Below are 15,560 nucleotides of genomic sequence, written 5' to 3'. Positions count from 1 at the left end.
CTCATGCTGCCTAGTAACAACACGACGCTACGCTACTCCATTCTAAAAAAATAAACAATCTACTCCCACTACTTGTGGAAATGAACTGAAAGTTAAAATAATTTTCAGTAACGATCAAATACTGTTTCAGATAAAAAATGGTTTCAAGTTTATTTGACTTCAATTCCAAAATAAATTCAAATTGTACAATTGAGCTTCTGCTTTTCAATATAATATGGAAAAAAATGAATCGAAATTCAGTTTATGTCATTCAAATTAACGTTTTCAAGTTTAGTGAATCGAATTTAAATATAAATGATTCAAAATCAGATTCTGGTGGCACATATTTCAAGTCCGACCATCCATCCATCCATCCATCCATCCATCCATCCATCCATCCATCCATCCATCCATCCATCCATCCATCCATCCATCCATCCATCCATCCATCCATCCATCCATCCATCCATCCATCCATCCATCCATCCAGCTTTTTTCTCTGTTTTGCTTATGCGTAGTCTGCTGCCAGCTGGACAAAGTAGTCCGTGTCAGCATAGAGCAAGAAGCCCGAGAACAAGCTGTCCGCCCAGCCCGGGTCGGCAAACAAACCATTCTGGTCATGGTAAAATATCTCTAGCCAGACGGCATCTTCGGGGTTGAGGAACATCACCGTAGAGCCCGAGGCCACGTCGTGGTTGCCCGTGTTGGCATCGAAGGTTTTGATGCGGTGCTGTCCATTGTGCATCAGAGCGATGGCCAAGTGTTTATTAGCGAGCGTGATGTCGTAAGTGAAAAAATAAATGCCGGGATATGCGCAGACGAATTTGCCCGTTTGTGGGTCGTAATGGCCGCCCTCATTGAGTAGAACCTTGTTGAACTTAATGGGGGTGTTCTCTGTCGGGTAGCTGTTGGTGATGCCGACCGAGAAAGCTGATTTGAGTGTAAGGCTTCCGCAATTGCATTTTCCCGGCACCCCGCGAATGCCCGGTTGGCCCTTTTGTCCTTTCTCGCCTTCGTGGCCCAGAGGGCCCGGTGGGCCTCCGTCTCCGTTCTCCCCCACGGGACCTCGTTTCCCTGTAGGACCTCGCTCGCCTCGCTCGCCGATCTTACCTGTGGGTCCCATCCTGCCCTTTAAACCTAAAACACAAAAGTCGAGTTTTAGCATTCAGTACCGACGCAACCTTTATACGACAGCAATCCATTAATAATCCAGGGATGGATGACCATCAACTCAGAAGTAGTCTCTAACCACCACTTCCAACATTCAGGACATCTACAGCTCTGTGACAGGATGAACTGCCAGGCTTCCAGGAACCTCCACAAGAGAATTTTCCCTGTTGCCATAAGCCGAACAAGGGGCTTCTGAGGACCAGGCAAATAAAAAAGCAAGTTAGCAGAACACATCCCCTTTAGCACCTGGCTTTTCTCAGCACCGTTCGGCTATTTCAAGTAGACAACGGAGAGACATTTCCCTGAGGTGGTGTCACGCTCAAAATCACCCGGGAACGCTGCCATGTTGATATTTTGAAACGCTCGGGCCAAACGATCTGTTCTCCAGCCGCCTCCGACTAAGAAGCCTTTGAAAATGTCTACTCGCTGTGTGCTTTTGCGTGTTAAGATGAAATATATGCTTCATGGGGAACAGCTGTGTTCACTTCCTCAATAAAAATACTGTGTACGAAGCCATAAACAAGCATGACGAATGAAAACGTAATTATTTGGGCTTACGCGGCCATATCATTTCAAAAAGTAATTGAAAGCGTCGGGAAACTGATACCTGGGTCTCCCTTCTGTCCCTTCTCCCCTGTCCTGCCATCTCTGCCATCTCTTCCGGGGACGCCCGCGTTCCCGTCGGCTCCCGGAGTCCCGCTGGGGCCGGGCTTGCCGGGCGGTCCTGGCGCCCCCGGGACACTGCAGAGGAGACGCGGCGCTCCTTTCAGCAGCTGTCCGACGACACAGTGGCACAGGCACACGGCTCCCATCAAAGCCCACATCTTCACATCTGCACAGTCAAACGACAAAGCAGATGAACCAAAAACACGGGACTACTTAACTTCACAAACAATCTCAATTCCAACCTACTGCCACCTGGCTAGTTTGCCGGCTAGCTCCTACCGACCAACCATCCGGCCGACCTAGCTACTTACCGAACTACTCTACGTTTCACCAGGAACATGTTATAGAGGAACATGCTTGAGTTCTCTACAAAACTAGTCTGCCAATCTAATTAGATGATGTTGTTCGGAGGAGGCCAGATGTGATTCTTACAATGAGAAGATTACGGCTGGACTCATTTTCACACTCTCATCTTCTCAAGAGTGTGTGTGTGTGTGTGTGTGTGTGTGTGTGTGTGTGTGTGTGTGCGTGTGTGTGTGTGTGTGTGTGTGTGTGCACGTGTGTGCATGTGTGTGCGCGTGTGAGAGAGAGCTCAAAATGAAACCTCTTGTCCGCCAGCCAACTGCTGCAGCCCTCGTGCCAAAACATTCCCGAGAGATGACATCACGCCAGGCAATATTTTTCTGTCCGTCCGGGGGAACCTCGGCATGCAGTTTCACTTGTGCAGACAGAAAGCCGAAGAGGAATGCAACAATCCCTATCGTGTGCAAGTTGCAACACAGTTGGGCTTCCATCCCGTCCGTCTGGCAAGCGTGCGGATGTCTGCCGGAGCGCGGAGGCTGCGGCCATCAAATTGTTCTCCGTCCTCGCACGTTTGCCCACGTGGGTGTGAGAAAAGGGATCGATGCCGGCAAAAGGATGGAGGAGGGAACACGTGTCGGCCCCGCAGGCGTAAATCAAATGTGGCGTGTGTAAACGCACTGGACAAGTTGAGCTGCACACAAACAGGAAGTGAGCATTGGACGGACAAAACGATTCTGATCGTCAGCGCGGCTCTGAAGAATGAAACCCCGCCTGAGCGTTTGCCTCCAAAGCTGTGATGATGTCAGGGTTTGTTGACTCAAGAAATAGGCACAGAAACGACCATAAAGAGTTTGCATGCGTCATACTTGATTGGGTTTGCACTAAAAAATGTGTTCTTGCTTCCCACATGACTCTTGAATGGCTAACAAAAGATTTTCAAACATACTTTGGATGCAGAGCCGCCGCTGCCTGCCCCTTCTTTTGACACGGATTCCCACTGATATTTATTCCGTAGGTGGGGATGGGTGGGATTGCCCGCCCCATCTGCCCACCCCTTTGCACGCTACTGCAACGCTTGCAAATGAGGTAGAAACACAGACAGTTCACTGGATTGTTTCTAGCCCCCTCATGAACACTTTTTTAAATTCTCTTTGGATTAGGATTAGTTTAAGACTAAATTTAAAGTAGAAGTGGCAACAAACAACTTAAATCGCAATAATTCACAGCTCGTTGTTTGCAAAACACATCCAAGCCAATTGCATGTTTACTGATAACGTTATAATCATGTTCGAACCGGAGTAGCGAATTGGACCTACCCCCCATGCGTACGCCGTTCGTGTGCAAAGTTTCCACTCTTATTCCGCAAACATGTTGTTGGCCTTTTTGCGTCCGTCAGACATGTGCGAGCGTCTTGTCGTGAGTCGGCGAGAGCAGCTGGATGGACTCCCTCTTTGGAATCCACCCTATGTCCCGGCGTCCATCCCGCCCACCCCTCGGCCCGGATCCACTCCCTTCGCTGAGCCACACTCCAGTTCTAAAGGGAGCTGACGTCATCAATGCCGAACAAGCAGGCGCACTCGAGACACGGTTGACTTTTATCCATCCAGGTTCTGTACCAAGAGAAAATAATAAATAAATAAATAAATAAATAAATAAATAAATAAATAAATAAATAAATAAAAGTTTGTATTGTATATTGTGGGCGTAAAGTCACTCCTATTGAAAAAATAAGACAATCACTAAATTGAATATTGCCATTAGTAAGTCAAATATCTTTTGTAATAAATAAATAAAAAACAAAATAAAAAATCAGCCGTAGTGTGTCCAAACAGAGTGGGTCTTTATTTAGCAAGTGAATTGAAACAACAAAAAAAATTAATCACTAGTGAAATACAAAACATGGCCAGGTAAAAAATAAAATGCAATGTTCATTTTGCATATCAAACTACCAGCCAGTAATAATGATCACCATCCAAATGCACCATAACAATCAACGTTTTGTATTTTAGGTCAACTCTGATTTTAGAAACAATGAAATAAGAAATATGCAGCTTCATTAAAATATCTCAGCAATTAGCATCTTCTGTAGTTCCACACCAGAATACAAAATAATACCAATGACATTGAAAACAAAAACCTCCCAAGAATTCTGCTACCGTTGGGTGAAATGAAGAAAGAAGGTTAACCAAGGTGAAAATATACATGAAAAAGTCTCTCTTTTTGTTAGCAAAACACTATCCAAAATAACTACAATCATTTACATCGGTACAAAGATATCTGGATTTAAAAATAGTTGCAATGAAAAAATGGGGTCTGGTTCCTTTTTTCTCCTCATTAGACAGTAAAAAAATGACAATGTGGATCAGAAAAATCTGCAAAATATGCAATGAAAAAAATAAAATCTGCATTTTAAAAAGGTTTTACACGGTAATTCTTACTTTTTGTACAAACATTAGAAACGGTATTGCACGTCACAACACAGAATCGAGGTTAGTCAGCCTTTCAAAATGTGTCATTAGAGAGAGACAGAAGAAGAAGAATTCAAGTTTCAGAGCGGGAGAATCTCAAGTGTCTTCCGGAAAGAAGAAGAAGAAGAACAAAACCTTCATGCTGCCTTCTGTCACGCGTGTGCATGAAAATAAGAATCATACTACAAACTGTCTGGATGCGCATGCGCGTGTGTGCGTGATTACTACCTTTTATGTTGTAACTAAAGGTTTGGAAATAACAAACCCTCCTGTCACCGGGTCAATTTGACCCTGGGCATGTTTAATTAATTGTGTCAGGATGAAAAAAAAATCCCTTGAACATTGTTTTGATCCTTTTAGCAACTACATTTCAAAACAGTTCCAAGCGTTATTTTGTTCATTTAACTAAATGCATGAAACATAATTTCTGTTTGAATATCAGTGGTCTTAGCATCAATGCTACATTTTTAGCCTGTCAATGATGTTTTGCATTGCGTGTTAGCATTGAGCAAGTGAGAAACCAATCTACAGTAAACTTCAGCTGGGAGTGGATAATGGACATCTTAACAGAAGTCTGGAGAAAATATGTGTATAATCGGGATGATTCACTTAAAAAAAAAAAAAAAACACCAAAAAGCCCCAAATATTTTTAGTTTATAGTTAAAAATAAAAAAAAAATATTGAAAGTCATGAGAACAAAAACAATATAAAATGATGATTTTCTTTTTGGTCCCTGACACATTTGATACTAAAACATCCTTGGGTCAAATTTGTTGCAACAGGAGGGTTTATAGGAGGGGAATAGAATCACTTTTGAATAGAAAAATACAATCAAAATCAAATATCTGTTCGTCTACAAAAATAGTGAAATAAATGTGATTTTGTTTTTCCTTTACAAAAACGGACAACAAACAAAACAATAACAACGCAAGTCAAGTGTTACAGGTGACCGTATTCAAACATTAGGGACCACATTAAGAATTATATTAGAAAATATTCAATTCCTTCTCTATCCACGCACACACATAACTTAAGACTTCACACGCAGCACATGAAAAAATTAAAATTGCACAATAAATCATCCGTGGAACAATAAATAAGGGAAAGCTTTTTAAAATAATTTGCACGGATGGATAAGAAACATATATAAAAGTAGTGCATGACAATAATAATCATAATTATAATATATTACCGTATTAAAAAAATACACTCAGGGAAGGTCCAGTGAGGGGAAGTAGTCAACACAAGCAACAGCGTAACCATGACAACACAGCAAATTGTACAGTACCGACCGAGGGAGATTGCCCCGAAACATCGTCCGATTGAATCGTTTGCCTCTGTCACCTTTGAAACGGTGAACACCGCCTCCTACACCGCCCCTTGACGATATCGTTAACCAGAGCCTTATTCTACACACATTCACACGCACACACGCACGACAAGGGGGGGAAAAAAACACAACCACCGAACACCACACTTTTTTTTCCTTTTTTTTGTCCACTAATAGTCTACAGCAGAATCGTCTTTTCATCGTAAACGGACAGATAAACACTGAAGCATGCAGGTTTAAATATTTTTTTTTCTTATTTCGCGCTGGTGTTTCACCCCGCCACACACACTCCTTTTAGCTTCATGCTACTGAAAACTGAGTTGTTGTTTTTTTTATCGTTAGCAAATTTCCTTACATCCGTCCTAGCATGCGAGTTGATTCCAAACATGCGCTGCCAGAAACGCATCACTGCATTGTTGTTTTTAACAGCAACAACTTGCCTTGAATTTTCCCAAAGTGAAAATCCAAACAAACGTCATGTGCAGCTTTGGGGAAAAAATGAGAGCACTGCAAAATGATCTGTTTATCTGATTTTGTTATTGGTGGAAATTTGGTTTGCCCTGGTTTTGGTAAGATTCCGTTTTCGAGAATGTTTTGGGCTAAAAAAATTCTGGTTTTTGTATGTCCGCTAATTTTTTCAGTAAATTGAAAATTTTTTATTCTATAAACATAAATTCTAAATCTAAATATTGTAATGGATAGCATTTGTTTAAAAAAAAAATTAAAATGGTCCACCCACAACAAAGTCCTGTCAATTTTGGGTCTCATTTTTTTCCAGAGCCGCTTATCTCATCTTTAAATCTACGACTAACCATTTTCCGCAGAAACTCCTTCAAACTACTTTTGGTTTCCCGTCTGACCTTATCCTACAATATAACAGGAGTGTCAAGTATTTGTCCTACACAACTAGTCGTATATGTGTTGATTATTTTCTTAATAGCAGCGAGATTTCCTACGATAGCTTGTTACGTATACTGTAAATGTTAAATCGAGTGGCTAGTGAAAAGACACTGAGGTATGATCTCCTTTGTAAAAGAGGCTAACGGTCAGTAGTTTTGCGTGCTACAAGCGCATGTCGGCATTTCTGGTTCCTATCGTGCTTCGCAACCTTTGGTTAGTGTCCTCTGCAGGCATGAGCGCGGGACGCGAGCGGGCAAGCAGTTGCCCACATGCGCTGTCTCTCTATTGTTTCGTCTCACATCAAAACAATTTAAAATGTCTAAAACTCCCAAAAAAAAACAAAAAACAAAAAAAAAAGCCTGCCTGAGATGTGCGGTGGTAAAAAAAACGATAGTGGATGCGAAAAAGCTCGGCCGCTACCTAGAGTGTCGTTTAGAGCGTTTAGTGCAAAGGCGTTTGGATTATTTTGTCCGCACAAGGAGAAATCAAAGGAGTCAAGGCTCAACAAAGACAAATCCACCAAAAAAACAGTGAAAGAAATATATCGACTTTTGAAAAAGATGATGAAACGACGGTTGTTTGCTTTTGTGAAGGATTCAAGGCTTTTTTTGTCTGGTCGGGTATGAATTGATATTTAGATATCTCGCGGAAGGCTAAAAAATGGCTCCAGGTTTGGACACCCCGGGTTTAGCCAGCTGGAGGGGTTCTACTGATAGCTTCTAGTTCCAACGGAAGTGGATCTGCCGCGGGCGGTCGGCGCCTTCCTTGACCAGAGGCTTGTGGAACTCACGGCCGGCGCGTGAGTGGATGTTGGCCCAGCAGAACTCGCAGTAGTACTGCAAGCAGGTGACGTTGGCGCAGAAGAAGGGAGCAAACTTGCCGCCGCAGCGAGCGCCCTGGCACTCGTCGCACAGCTGGTCATCCAGCACGTACGGCTTCACCTCCACCTGCGACACGTGGACAAAAGTCAACATGGCAAAACATGTACTGATCAGTCAGTCCTTCACTTGGTCAGTCCAACACTACAAAGAGGACCAAAGAATCATACCCGCTTGTCAATGTCACCATGCTGCAGCTGCACAAATCTGGCGCTGATGGCAGCAATGTAGCTCTGCTGGTTGGAGAAAGCAACCCGCCCCGCCCCTTTGGGGTACTTGAGCTCCGGGTCAGTGTCTATCCCGGCGTAGCAGACGCCCCCGTAGAGGCGGTCCATGATCATGGCCAGTTCGACTAGGCGGGACATGAGGTGGTCAGAGATCTCAAAGACCGCCATGAAGAAAAGACAAAATGACGTTGATCATTACTTGCTCTCAGGGGACGAGGGACGCCTCCCACAAAAATGGTCTTGCGGGGGTCCAGGGGCTGAGATCCGTCCATCACAAAGTCGCTGTCGCTCAGGTTCCACGGGCGGATTTGCACCTGCAGATGAAATGATTATTTAATCCCTTAAATCATGGTTGGAATTTTTCAAATGATGGTGTACTCACAGGTTTATCCTTGATGGTAGGGCTGGAGACACACAAGTAGAGCTTGCCATCCTCCTCCATGCAGGCTTCAATCAGGGCTTGCACGGAAGTCTCCTCTTGGAACAGCAGGAAGGCGTAACCTTTGGGTGGAAAGTAGGACTTGCTCTCAGCTTTGTGCGGCCAGTCAACCACCAGGTGACCAAAGCGGCGGAAGCTGGAGGTGATTTCATCTAAAGTGGAAGAGGAAACAAAGTGTTCGGACAAAACAGCCGTCGGGAAAATAGTCAAGTGCTTTTTGTCAGGATCTAGTCGATAAAAACTGTGAAATTTTATTGTGAAAATGGGTGGAGAGACGGATGACGAGGACGTGATGATAGGCCAGTAAAGAAAAAAATAGAAACGCTCGACACGTTTTAATAATGACTGGTTAAAACAGGACAAATAAACTATGTGGCTAAAACCAGGCGATCCATTTTATGCTAGCTGCTCCTTGTGCCCAGCAAAAATTCTTCTCAAATATGAAGGTAAAACCGTATAAGATGATCACACCAAGTCTAAAAAATATCAAAATCGAACCCAGCCAAGCAAGCAGCAGAGGAACAGGCAACCACATTTGGTTATTCTTACACACTGTGAATAATTACATTACTTGTTTTTATTCCACATAAGCAAACAGAACATAATTACTATTTATTTCCCCTTTTTCCTCGCAATAGTACCCCCAGGTGTCCACAACAACAAAAAAATGTTGAAAATGAACCAAAATAATAAAGGCTAAGAAATAAAGCAATAACTAAACAAATAACTAGTAAATGTCATTTTTACTTATTAGAGCTATATATTTGCAGCGTAGAAGGGTGATTTTTATCTTGGATTAGATATGCGAAGGGCGCCATTGCTTACAAACAAAAAGGTCGATTCGATGTTCAACATTTATAGGATTTTTGTCAGACCCAAGTGACAACCTTAGTAGTATCGACCACACTGGAAATATTGACGTGGTAACAAAACAATAGGCAGTAGATTTTCGGCGTACCACTAGAGGGAGCCAGCGTTCCATACAATCATAGTTCTTGCAGATTTGGGGCATATCAGGAGAGAGAGCCCGCAGATTTGGGGCATATCACGAGAGAGAGCCCGCGTAGCAGATAAAAAAAAAAAAAAAAAAGAATCACTGTCCTTGCGTTCTCACCTTCGTCTATGTCGGGCGGCAACCCGCCCACAAACACCTTGCGTGAAAAGCGTTCGATGCGCTCGCCGTTCTGATGCGGGTAGCAGCCGGCCGAGCCCAGGACCCCCGGAACCCCCTGGTTGCCGTGGCCGTCATCCAGCAAATTGTCGTCGATGGGGAAAAGAGAAGAGCGCCCTGGAGGCGGAGATTGAGAGCAGGTGATGTCAAGGGCGAAGGTAGTCACGTGTCATTGTGTTATTTCAGCACTGACGAGGATTAGCCGCAATTTATTTAAAAGACAAAGCTGCAAAAAAAAAAAAAAAAAAAGCGACCCTGCTTAATCCAACAAACGTCACGATACCAACCAGAGCACGGATGACAAACTGCAAATAATGACAATTTCCAAATCTTGAGCCAAGATTTTTTTTTTTTTTTTATATTTAACTATCTTGTCATGTTGCAAAATGAGCAAACACACAGCAGGTTAAAAACAAGCAACATCTGAAGTGAAAAAAAAGCCAAATGATAAGCAAACGTGCTGAATTAGTTTAAGTTTTACCTCGACGTCTGCCATAGCTCCTGGCTGCATGTAAGTAGAGGAGAATGTTTCAGGTCTTTGGAACTAATCAAATGCTAGACCGCCTGTTGTTCACAATTTTTTTTTACACCCTATAAATATTGCACATTCTAATTAAAAAGACTTGTACTTGAATATTTTTTTTTCTAAATGATTAAATACAAATGTATGGGATATAAAAAGCTCCTTATGCCACAAGTGAACATTTCATTCAGCCATTCATCGCATACTGGCTAACTCCACTCGTAACCATCTAGAAGTGGCAGATTGCGGCAAAATTTTGGACCTAATTTATTGTATAAGGACTGCTGGAAGTGAAGACCGTAGTAAAATGAAGTAATAATTACCGTTAAGCATGAGGAGCCCGTCGGCAGTCTGGTTCAGGCATCCAATGCGGCCTGGATGAACAAACGCACACTTGATCACTTGCATGTTAGCTACATATGCTAGCCATTGTGTCATAATCACTCAATAATGAGTGTTGAACAGTAATTGCTCGTTTTAAGGGGCGAACCCAGCGAAAGCAAGTTCATTTTTAAAATGGCATAGGAAGCCAACCCCACCATGCCAATATGTGGGGTCCCATGTGTTTAGGAGCTGTTAAAAATAGCCAACAGCAGCCCAGCCTGGCCAGCTCTCCTTCTTCCTCTCCTTCTTCCTCTCCTGGCTGTCAAACACAGCGTGTGAAAGGGCGACGGCGTCTAAAATTAGCATTACGTGTTATCCCGCACTCCCCGCTCGGCCCGTGTCCTTGCCAGCTGCTGCTTCAGGAGGAACAACAATGATTCAAATGTAGAAGCACCGTTTGTGAGTTTGGTACCATAGGCCTCGTGGTTATTAGGGTTGCAAAGGGGTGGGGAAAGTCCTGGTAAATTTCCATGGGAATTTACAATGGCAATTACAGTCGATGCAGATATTTGGTATATATAGCTGGAGTCCACTGCACAACCATTTTTGTTGCTATTTTTTGGGAGGCCGGAACAGATTAATGGGATTTCCATTGATTTCAATGGGGAATGATGATTTGAGATAAAACTCTTCTTTGTTCTTTGCAGAAATTAAACTTTTGTCTCAAGCCAGCTACGTCATGCTTTCTTGCTTTGGCCAATGCACAAAAACAACTTTCGTATCGGCCGGGTTCATGTGATCAGAGCCGCTTGGTGGTGTAAATACCCAGCTGGAGGCCCACACGTATTAGGCGCTCAGTGGGGGAGCAAATAAGCTTTGACGGAGAAACACAACACAGCTTCTCAGGAGGCCTCGCAGTTGGGAAAGTGAGAAGCAGCGCTCACCTTTCAGAGGATCCTGCTCGGCCCGCATGATGTCAATCAGGGAGCTCTCCAGCGAATGCATGTTGAGGCTCTCATACAATCTGGAGCGGTCCTAGAAGCACAAAACGGAAAGATTTGAGTGAGGTTTATCTCATCACAATTTGTCTCGGGAATATTACTTTCAATAATAAGCCTGGGCAGTTTTCGGCTTGGCCGGGATCAACATTCTTTCCGTTGTTGGGTTTAGGGGTCCGCGAGGTATGCTGCCCAGCGCTGTATATGGGCAATTCCCCAGATTTACGGGTCAAAGGAATCCGGGAGTGGAAACAGGAACCAAGAGTATGGCATTGAAACGCACGACACACTCATACGGGACTATTCTGGTCCCCAGCTAGCATGATGAGCTCATGCTACATGTTGAAATGGAATCAGCCCGCTAAAAGATGCCGTGACCCAATTAGTCATCCACCAAAGCCTCACAGAGTAGCATCCAATTTCATGCTAATCCATTTTTTTAATATTTTTTGGGGGGTTCATGGAGACATTTTGTTTGTGGTCTATGACGCTTGTGTTACAGGAGTGTAATTTGAAATAAAGGATTTTTTTTTTCGTTTTCTTATGATGTTCTTGCTAACTCAGGTTGAAAACAATGAGACGCTAGTGACAAGCGTCACTGACTACCAAACACTAAGCAGACAGCGAGGAAGGAAGGAAAAGGTCTTGGAATTTGAATTCCTCATGTGACAGTGTTTATGGAAATGAAGATCAGCGCCATCCGCGCACTCGCTGACACTTCCTGAAACGGGAAGCCTTGTGCTTTGTCGCACACAAGTCATTTTGTCTTTCACTTGTTTTGTGCTCTCTCAGAAAACACAGCAATCTCATTTTGGCCATTACTAGCGAGATACGATCATGAAACCAGGATGACACACGAGCTGTGTCCAGCACTTTGCAGTCAAATCACGTCACTCCCCAAGTGAGCCGGCGGCAGAAAATGACATCATTTCATTTTCCGGAATGACATTAAACGCTCTGTGCGTATTGGGTTTCATCAGTCCCAGCGGTTGCTAATGTTAGCTTAGCTCTAGTGAGAAAACAAAGAGCGTTTCAAAACTTGACAGCCACACCCGACGTCCCTGAAACTCATCATCCCAACAACCTACTGACTAATTTAGATGCTAATTTCCATGTTCAAGCTAACACCATGACCTCACTTGTCGTACCTGCAGGGGCAACAAAGTGTTACTGTTGCCGTCGGTGCGAAACACGTTGTCCTCCAGCCACGACTTAGGCCCCAGCGAGGTGGCCGAGCGCGGGAACTTGGGTGGCGCGATGACGTTGCTGTGGAAGGCCTTCTTGAGCGGCGACGACGCGTGGCCACCCTGGCCTGCCGTGCCCGCGGCGCCCGCCCCCTTGCGATGGTCGCGCCCCCAGGACACGCCACCCGAGCTCCAGCCGTTGCCCTGGTGAGCCCCCCAGGGAGACTGCTTCATAATAGGCTGGGGGGCAACAAAAGCAATTAGGGAACACACGTGGAGCTAATGAACGTTGAATATGATGTGGTATGCTTGAGATCACGAGTTGGTCTGTTCCATCAATGTCGTTGTTGTTGGGCACATGATGCTGTACGCTTTGGATAATTTCTTTTCCAGTAACTTTCTAGCTGATCTAGACAATCAGACATTTTGGCAATAAAAACACTCATATGTGGAAAGTAAATAAAACAAAGGTAATATAAGAAATTTGCCCCAACATCAGTTTCACCAATCAACACAAAATCGGATGGACATGGACACATGAAAAAGTCTTAAATTAAGAACCCAGTGGGGGAAAAGATTGCTTAAAAATCTGCGAAACCATGATTGACCGCAATATAACGGAGGTCGACTATGCAGAAAAATGCTCGCTTTCTGAGATGCGTCTGGCAATGTCTGTAGCCCACCTGATGTTGGTTGTAGTTGTTCCTCTGCTGCAGGAAGGTGCCCTGCTGGTTGTGCATCTGCGGGCTGATGGGAGAGCGGCGGATCTGCGGCGAGAAGGGCCCGCCGAAGCCCTGCACGTTCATTCCGGAGCACGGATTAGCCGAGAAGCCCTGGAAGAAGGCCGGGTTGACGGAAGACGAACGCATCCCCGTGTAGAAGCCGACGCCGCTGCCACTGCTGTCGCCGGAGGTGCAGGCGGGCTCAGGTGGAGCGGGAGGAGGCGGGGGAGCAGGAAGAGGCGGAGGAGGGGGCGATGAGCCGCACGTCTGCACCGACCAAGGCGTGCCGAAGCCCGGGAGAGAGGGCGACGACGAGCCGCCGCTGCCAGTGGTGCTCTGCATCTCCGGGAAGGCGGCGCCCAGACCTCCGGACAACATGTTGTAGTCATTGCCGTTGCTGACGTAGTGGCCGACGGGGGAGTCCATCGGGAGGTCGCGGAGCGGATTCACGGAAGTCGGCGGCGGCGATGTTGATGGTGGTGTCGCGGCATCGGCTACGTCCTCGCGCGGGTCGAGGGCGGGCGACGACGCGGCCGCTGGTTCCGGGGCGAACTCTCCGGATCGCCGCTGTCTTTCCCGACCGAATTGAAGGTCACGGGCAGGCCACGTCGGACGGAAGCCTCGCTGCTCGTAATCCGCTGGCACCTTGCAGCGGCTGGCAGGCTCCTCGTCGGTGGACGGCGGTGTCAGAGTGCGTGTCACCCCCGCAGGCTCATCCTGCATGTTTTGCAGCACCGATCCGCCTCGCTACGCTTGTAAATGATGACAATGTGGAGGGAGGATGTCTAGTGGCGGAGGAGGAGGGAGGGAGGCACGAAAGAAGGGAGGGGGTCTGGCCTGAACGGAACCGGCACCGGATCCCGATTTGGTTTGGATCAATAAGAAGCGCTTTCAACCAGGACCCACCGAGAATGCGTCTTTTTTTTTTGCCTAACGGGAGGGGGTCCTGCTCGCCGTTAGCTCGTGCGGTCCATGCCGGTTGCTGGCTGCCCCCCTCCTCGCTCCTCTACTGCTGCGGCAGAGGGATTAAAGGTCCCAGACGGAACCGACGTCACGGGCGCATCACGCCCGGGTGCGCGCGCCTCGACGCCGGCCTGCCTCGCCTTGCCTCGCCTCTCTCGCCTGCCTGCCTGCAAAGAGCACCGCAGAGTTTACGTCATTTTTCTCCTAAGTGCTTCATTATTCATAAAGTGCAGTGTGGGGCCGACACCTCTTTTTGCAACCCTAAACGTAGTAGACCTACTGTTATGTAATGCTTTGTACTTTTTAAAATATTAGAAAGGAAGGAAGGAATAAAGAGTCAACACCGGCCCTACTTTGATAGCCTAATCTTTTGTGTGTGTGTGAACAAATGAATGGTACTTCCATTCATTTCAATGCAGAAAGATAATTTGAGTTGGACTTGTAACCACTGTACCACTGTCCAACTTCTTTCAGACGCTTCGGTATGTAAAAATATTTTTAATTCTTGTTTGTTATAAACCCCACAACAGCACTTCTTATTTGAATGTGTTTGCCACTCACGAGCACCTGGATCGCTAAAGCCTATTGAATGTCGCCGGGTTTGTAAAGCTTGTCATCCTCATCTTGTCGTCATAGCAACCGCTCATCTGCATTACTTTTGCTGCGCTTGATTACTCGACCAGGCTCTTTGTGTGTGTCGCGAGGGATTGATCAGATCATTTTGTTTGTTTGACCACCAACTGGTATGACTCCATCATCAGTGGCCCTTGTACCTGTAATCCCATCTGGGAGCACACTGGCTGACCCCACATCAATGACTTTGCATTTATATATTTGATTTCATTTCAAGATGACATCTTTATAATATTTCGCTGAATTGCCTTTCTGCTAGGGAGGCCTCAGAGCGTACCAGTCGATGACCTTTAAGATGAATAACGTTGATTTAGAATACATACATGCAGCATCGTGTTTCCACATGTCGTGTGTCAGAGACAAAACAAAGCAGGGTTGGGGGCTTGTGATTGAATCAAGGGGGAAGCACCTGCCTGCATTAGTGCAGGTAATGCGGTTATGTGTGTGCACATCTGCCTTGTATACAATGCGGGGGGTGGGGAGGGTCGGCAGCGTCCATAATAAAAATAAATAAATAGAGGGGGGTTCTCCGGATCTCGATTATGGAGCCAGCAGGTGTACTTCTCACACGCTTTCCACACCAATGTGCCTCGCTTCACATACTGTAGAAGATAAAGCATAGTGCGCAGATACTCTTTTGGAACATCTACATTTAATGAACCCGGCCATATTTAACCTCTAA

At 45.5% G+C, this 15,560-nt stretch overlaps 2 protein-coding genes and 1 long non-coding RNA gene across 5 annotated transcripts; 1 reads left to right on the top strand and 2 right to left on the bottom strand.

The window, feature by feature from the left end:
• Window positions 1-124: 124 nt before the first annotated feature.
• LOC125968323 (complement C1q tumor necrosis factor-related protein 7) lies at window positions 125-3,634 on the bottom strand. 2 transcript variants are annotated; one of them, XM_049719295.2, is made up of 4 exons: window positions 3,435-3,634; window positions 2,420-2,809; window positions 1,757-1,981; window positions 125-1,116 (listed from the first exon to the last, which is right to left on the bottom strand). In XM_049719295.2, the coding sequence occupies exons 2-4, from the start codon at window positions 2,607-2,609 to the stop codon at window positions 488-490; spliced, it is 1,044 nt and encodes a 347-aa protein (XP_049575252.1). In that variant the 5' UTR covers window positions 2,610-2,809; window positions 3,435-3,634; the 3' UTR covers window positions 125-487. The 2 variants fall into 2 exon arrangements, with proteins under 2 accessions (XP_049575252.1, XP_049575253.1); XM_049719296.2 differs by lacking the exon at window positions 2,420-2,809 and having other exon boundaries at window positions 3,435-3,632.
• Window positions 3,635-3,934: 300 nt separating this feature from the next.
• On the bottom strand, window positions 3,935-14,005 carry cpeb2 (cytoplasmic polyadenylation element binding protein 2). Of its 2 annotated transcripts, XM_049719293.2 has the most exons (10): window positions 13,244-14,005; window positions 12,525-12,800; window positions 11,323-11,413; window positions 10,378-10,428; window positions 10,013-10,036; window positions 9,475-9,648; window positions 8,304-8,512; window positions 8,121-8,235; window positions 7,865-8,046; window positions 3,935-7,763 (listed from the first exon to the last, which is right to left on the bottom strand). In XM_049719293.2, the coding sequence occupies exons 1-10, from the start codon at window positions 14,003-14,005 to the stop codon at window positions 7,536-7,538; spliced, it is 2,112 nt and encodes a 703-aa protein (XP_049575250.1). In that variant the 3' UTR covers window positions 3,935-7,535. The 2 variants fall into 2 exon arrangements, with proteins under 2 accessions (XP_049575250.1, XP_049575251.1); XM_049719294.2 differs by lacking the exon at window positions 10,013-10,036.
• LOC137840690 (uncharacterized) lies at window positions 9,538-14,777 on the top strand. The gene is made up of 2 exons (XR_011087595.1): window positions 9,538-9,671; window positions 12,531-14,777. It is a non-coding gene; the product is annotated as an uncharacterized lncRNA (long non-coding RNA).
• Window positions 14,778-15,560: the final 783 nt, after the last annotated feature.

This window comes from Syngnathus scovelli, chromosome 10, assembly GCF_024217435.2.
Source record: "Syngnathus scovelli strain Florida chromosome 10, RoL_Ssco_1.2, whole genome shotgun sequence".
Taxonomy (NCBI): Eukaryota; Metazoa; Chordata; class Actinopteri; order Syngnathiformes; family Syngnathidae; genus Syngnathus; species Syngnathus scovelli.
Note: the sequence above shows the minus strand (reverse complement) of the source record. Positions and strands in the feature narration are given on the sequence as shown.

What these genes read in the sequence shown, in the direction of transcription:
- LOC125968323 (XM_049719295.2), bottom strand. Translation starts at nt 2,609, where the DNA reads ATGGAAGCCCAACTGTGTTGCAACTTGCACACGATAGGGATTGTTGCA. An exon ending in AGTTGGCTGGCGGACAAGAG is followed by an intron (nt 1,982 to 2,419) that starts GTTTCATTTTGA and finishes TTGACTGTGCAG; the next exon opens with ATGTGAAGATGTGGGCTTTG. An exon ending in GGGACAGAAGGGAGACCCAG is followed by an intron (nt 1,117 to 1,756) that starts GTATCAGTTTCC and finishes TTTGTGTTTTAG; the next exon opens with GTTTAAAGGGCAGGATGGGA.
- cpeb2 (XM_049719293.2), bottom strand. Translation starts at nt 14,005, where the DNA reads ATGCAGGATGAGCCTGCGGGGGTGACACGCACTCTGACACCGCCGTCC. An exon ending in CGAGCAGGATCCTCTGAAAG is followed by an intron (nt 10,429 to 11,322) that starts GTGAGCGCTGCT and finishes TTGTTCATCCAG; the next exon opens with GCCGCATTGGATGCCTGAAC. An exon ending in ATGGTGACATTGACAAGCGG is followed by an intron (nt 7,764 to 7,864) that starts GTATGATTCTTT and finishes CACGTGTCGCAG; the next exon opens with GTGGAGGTGAAGCCGTACGT.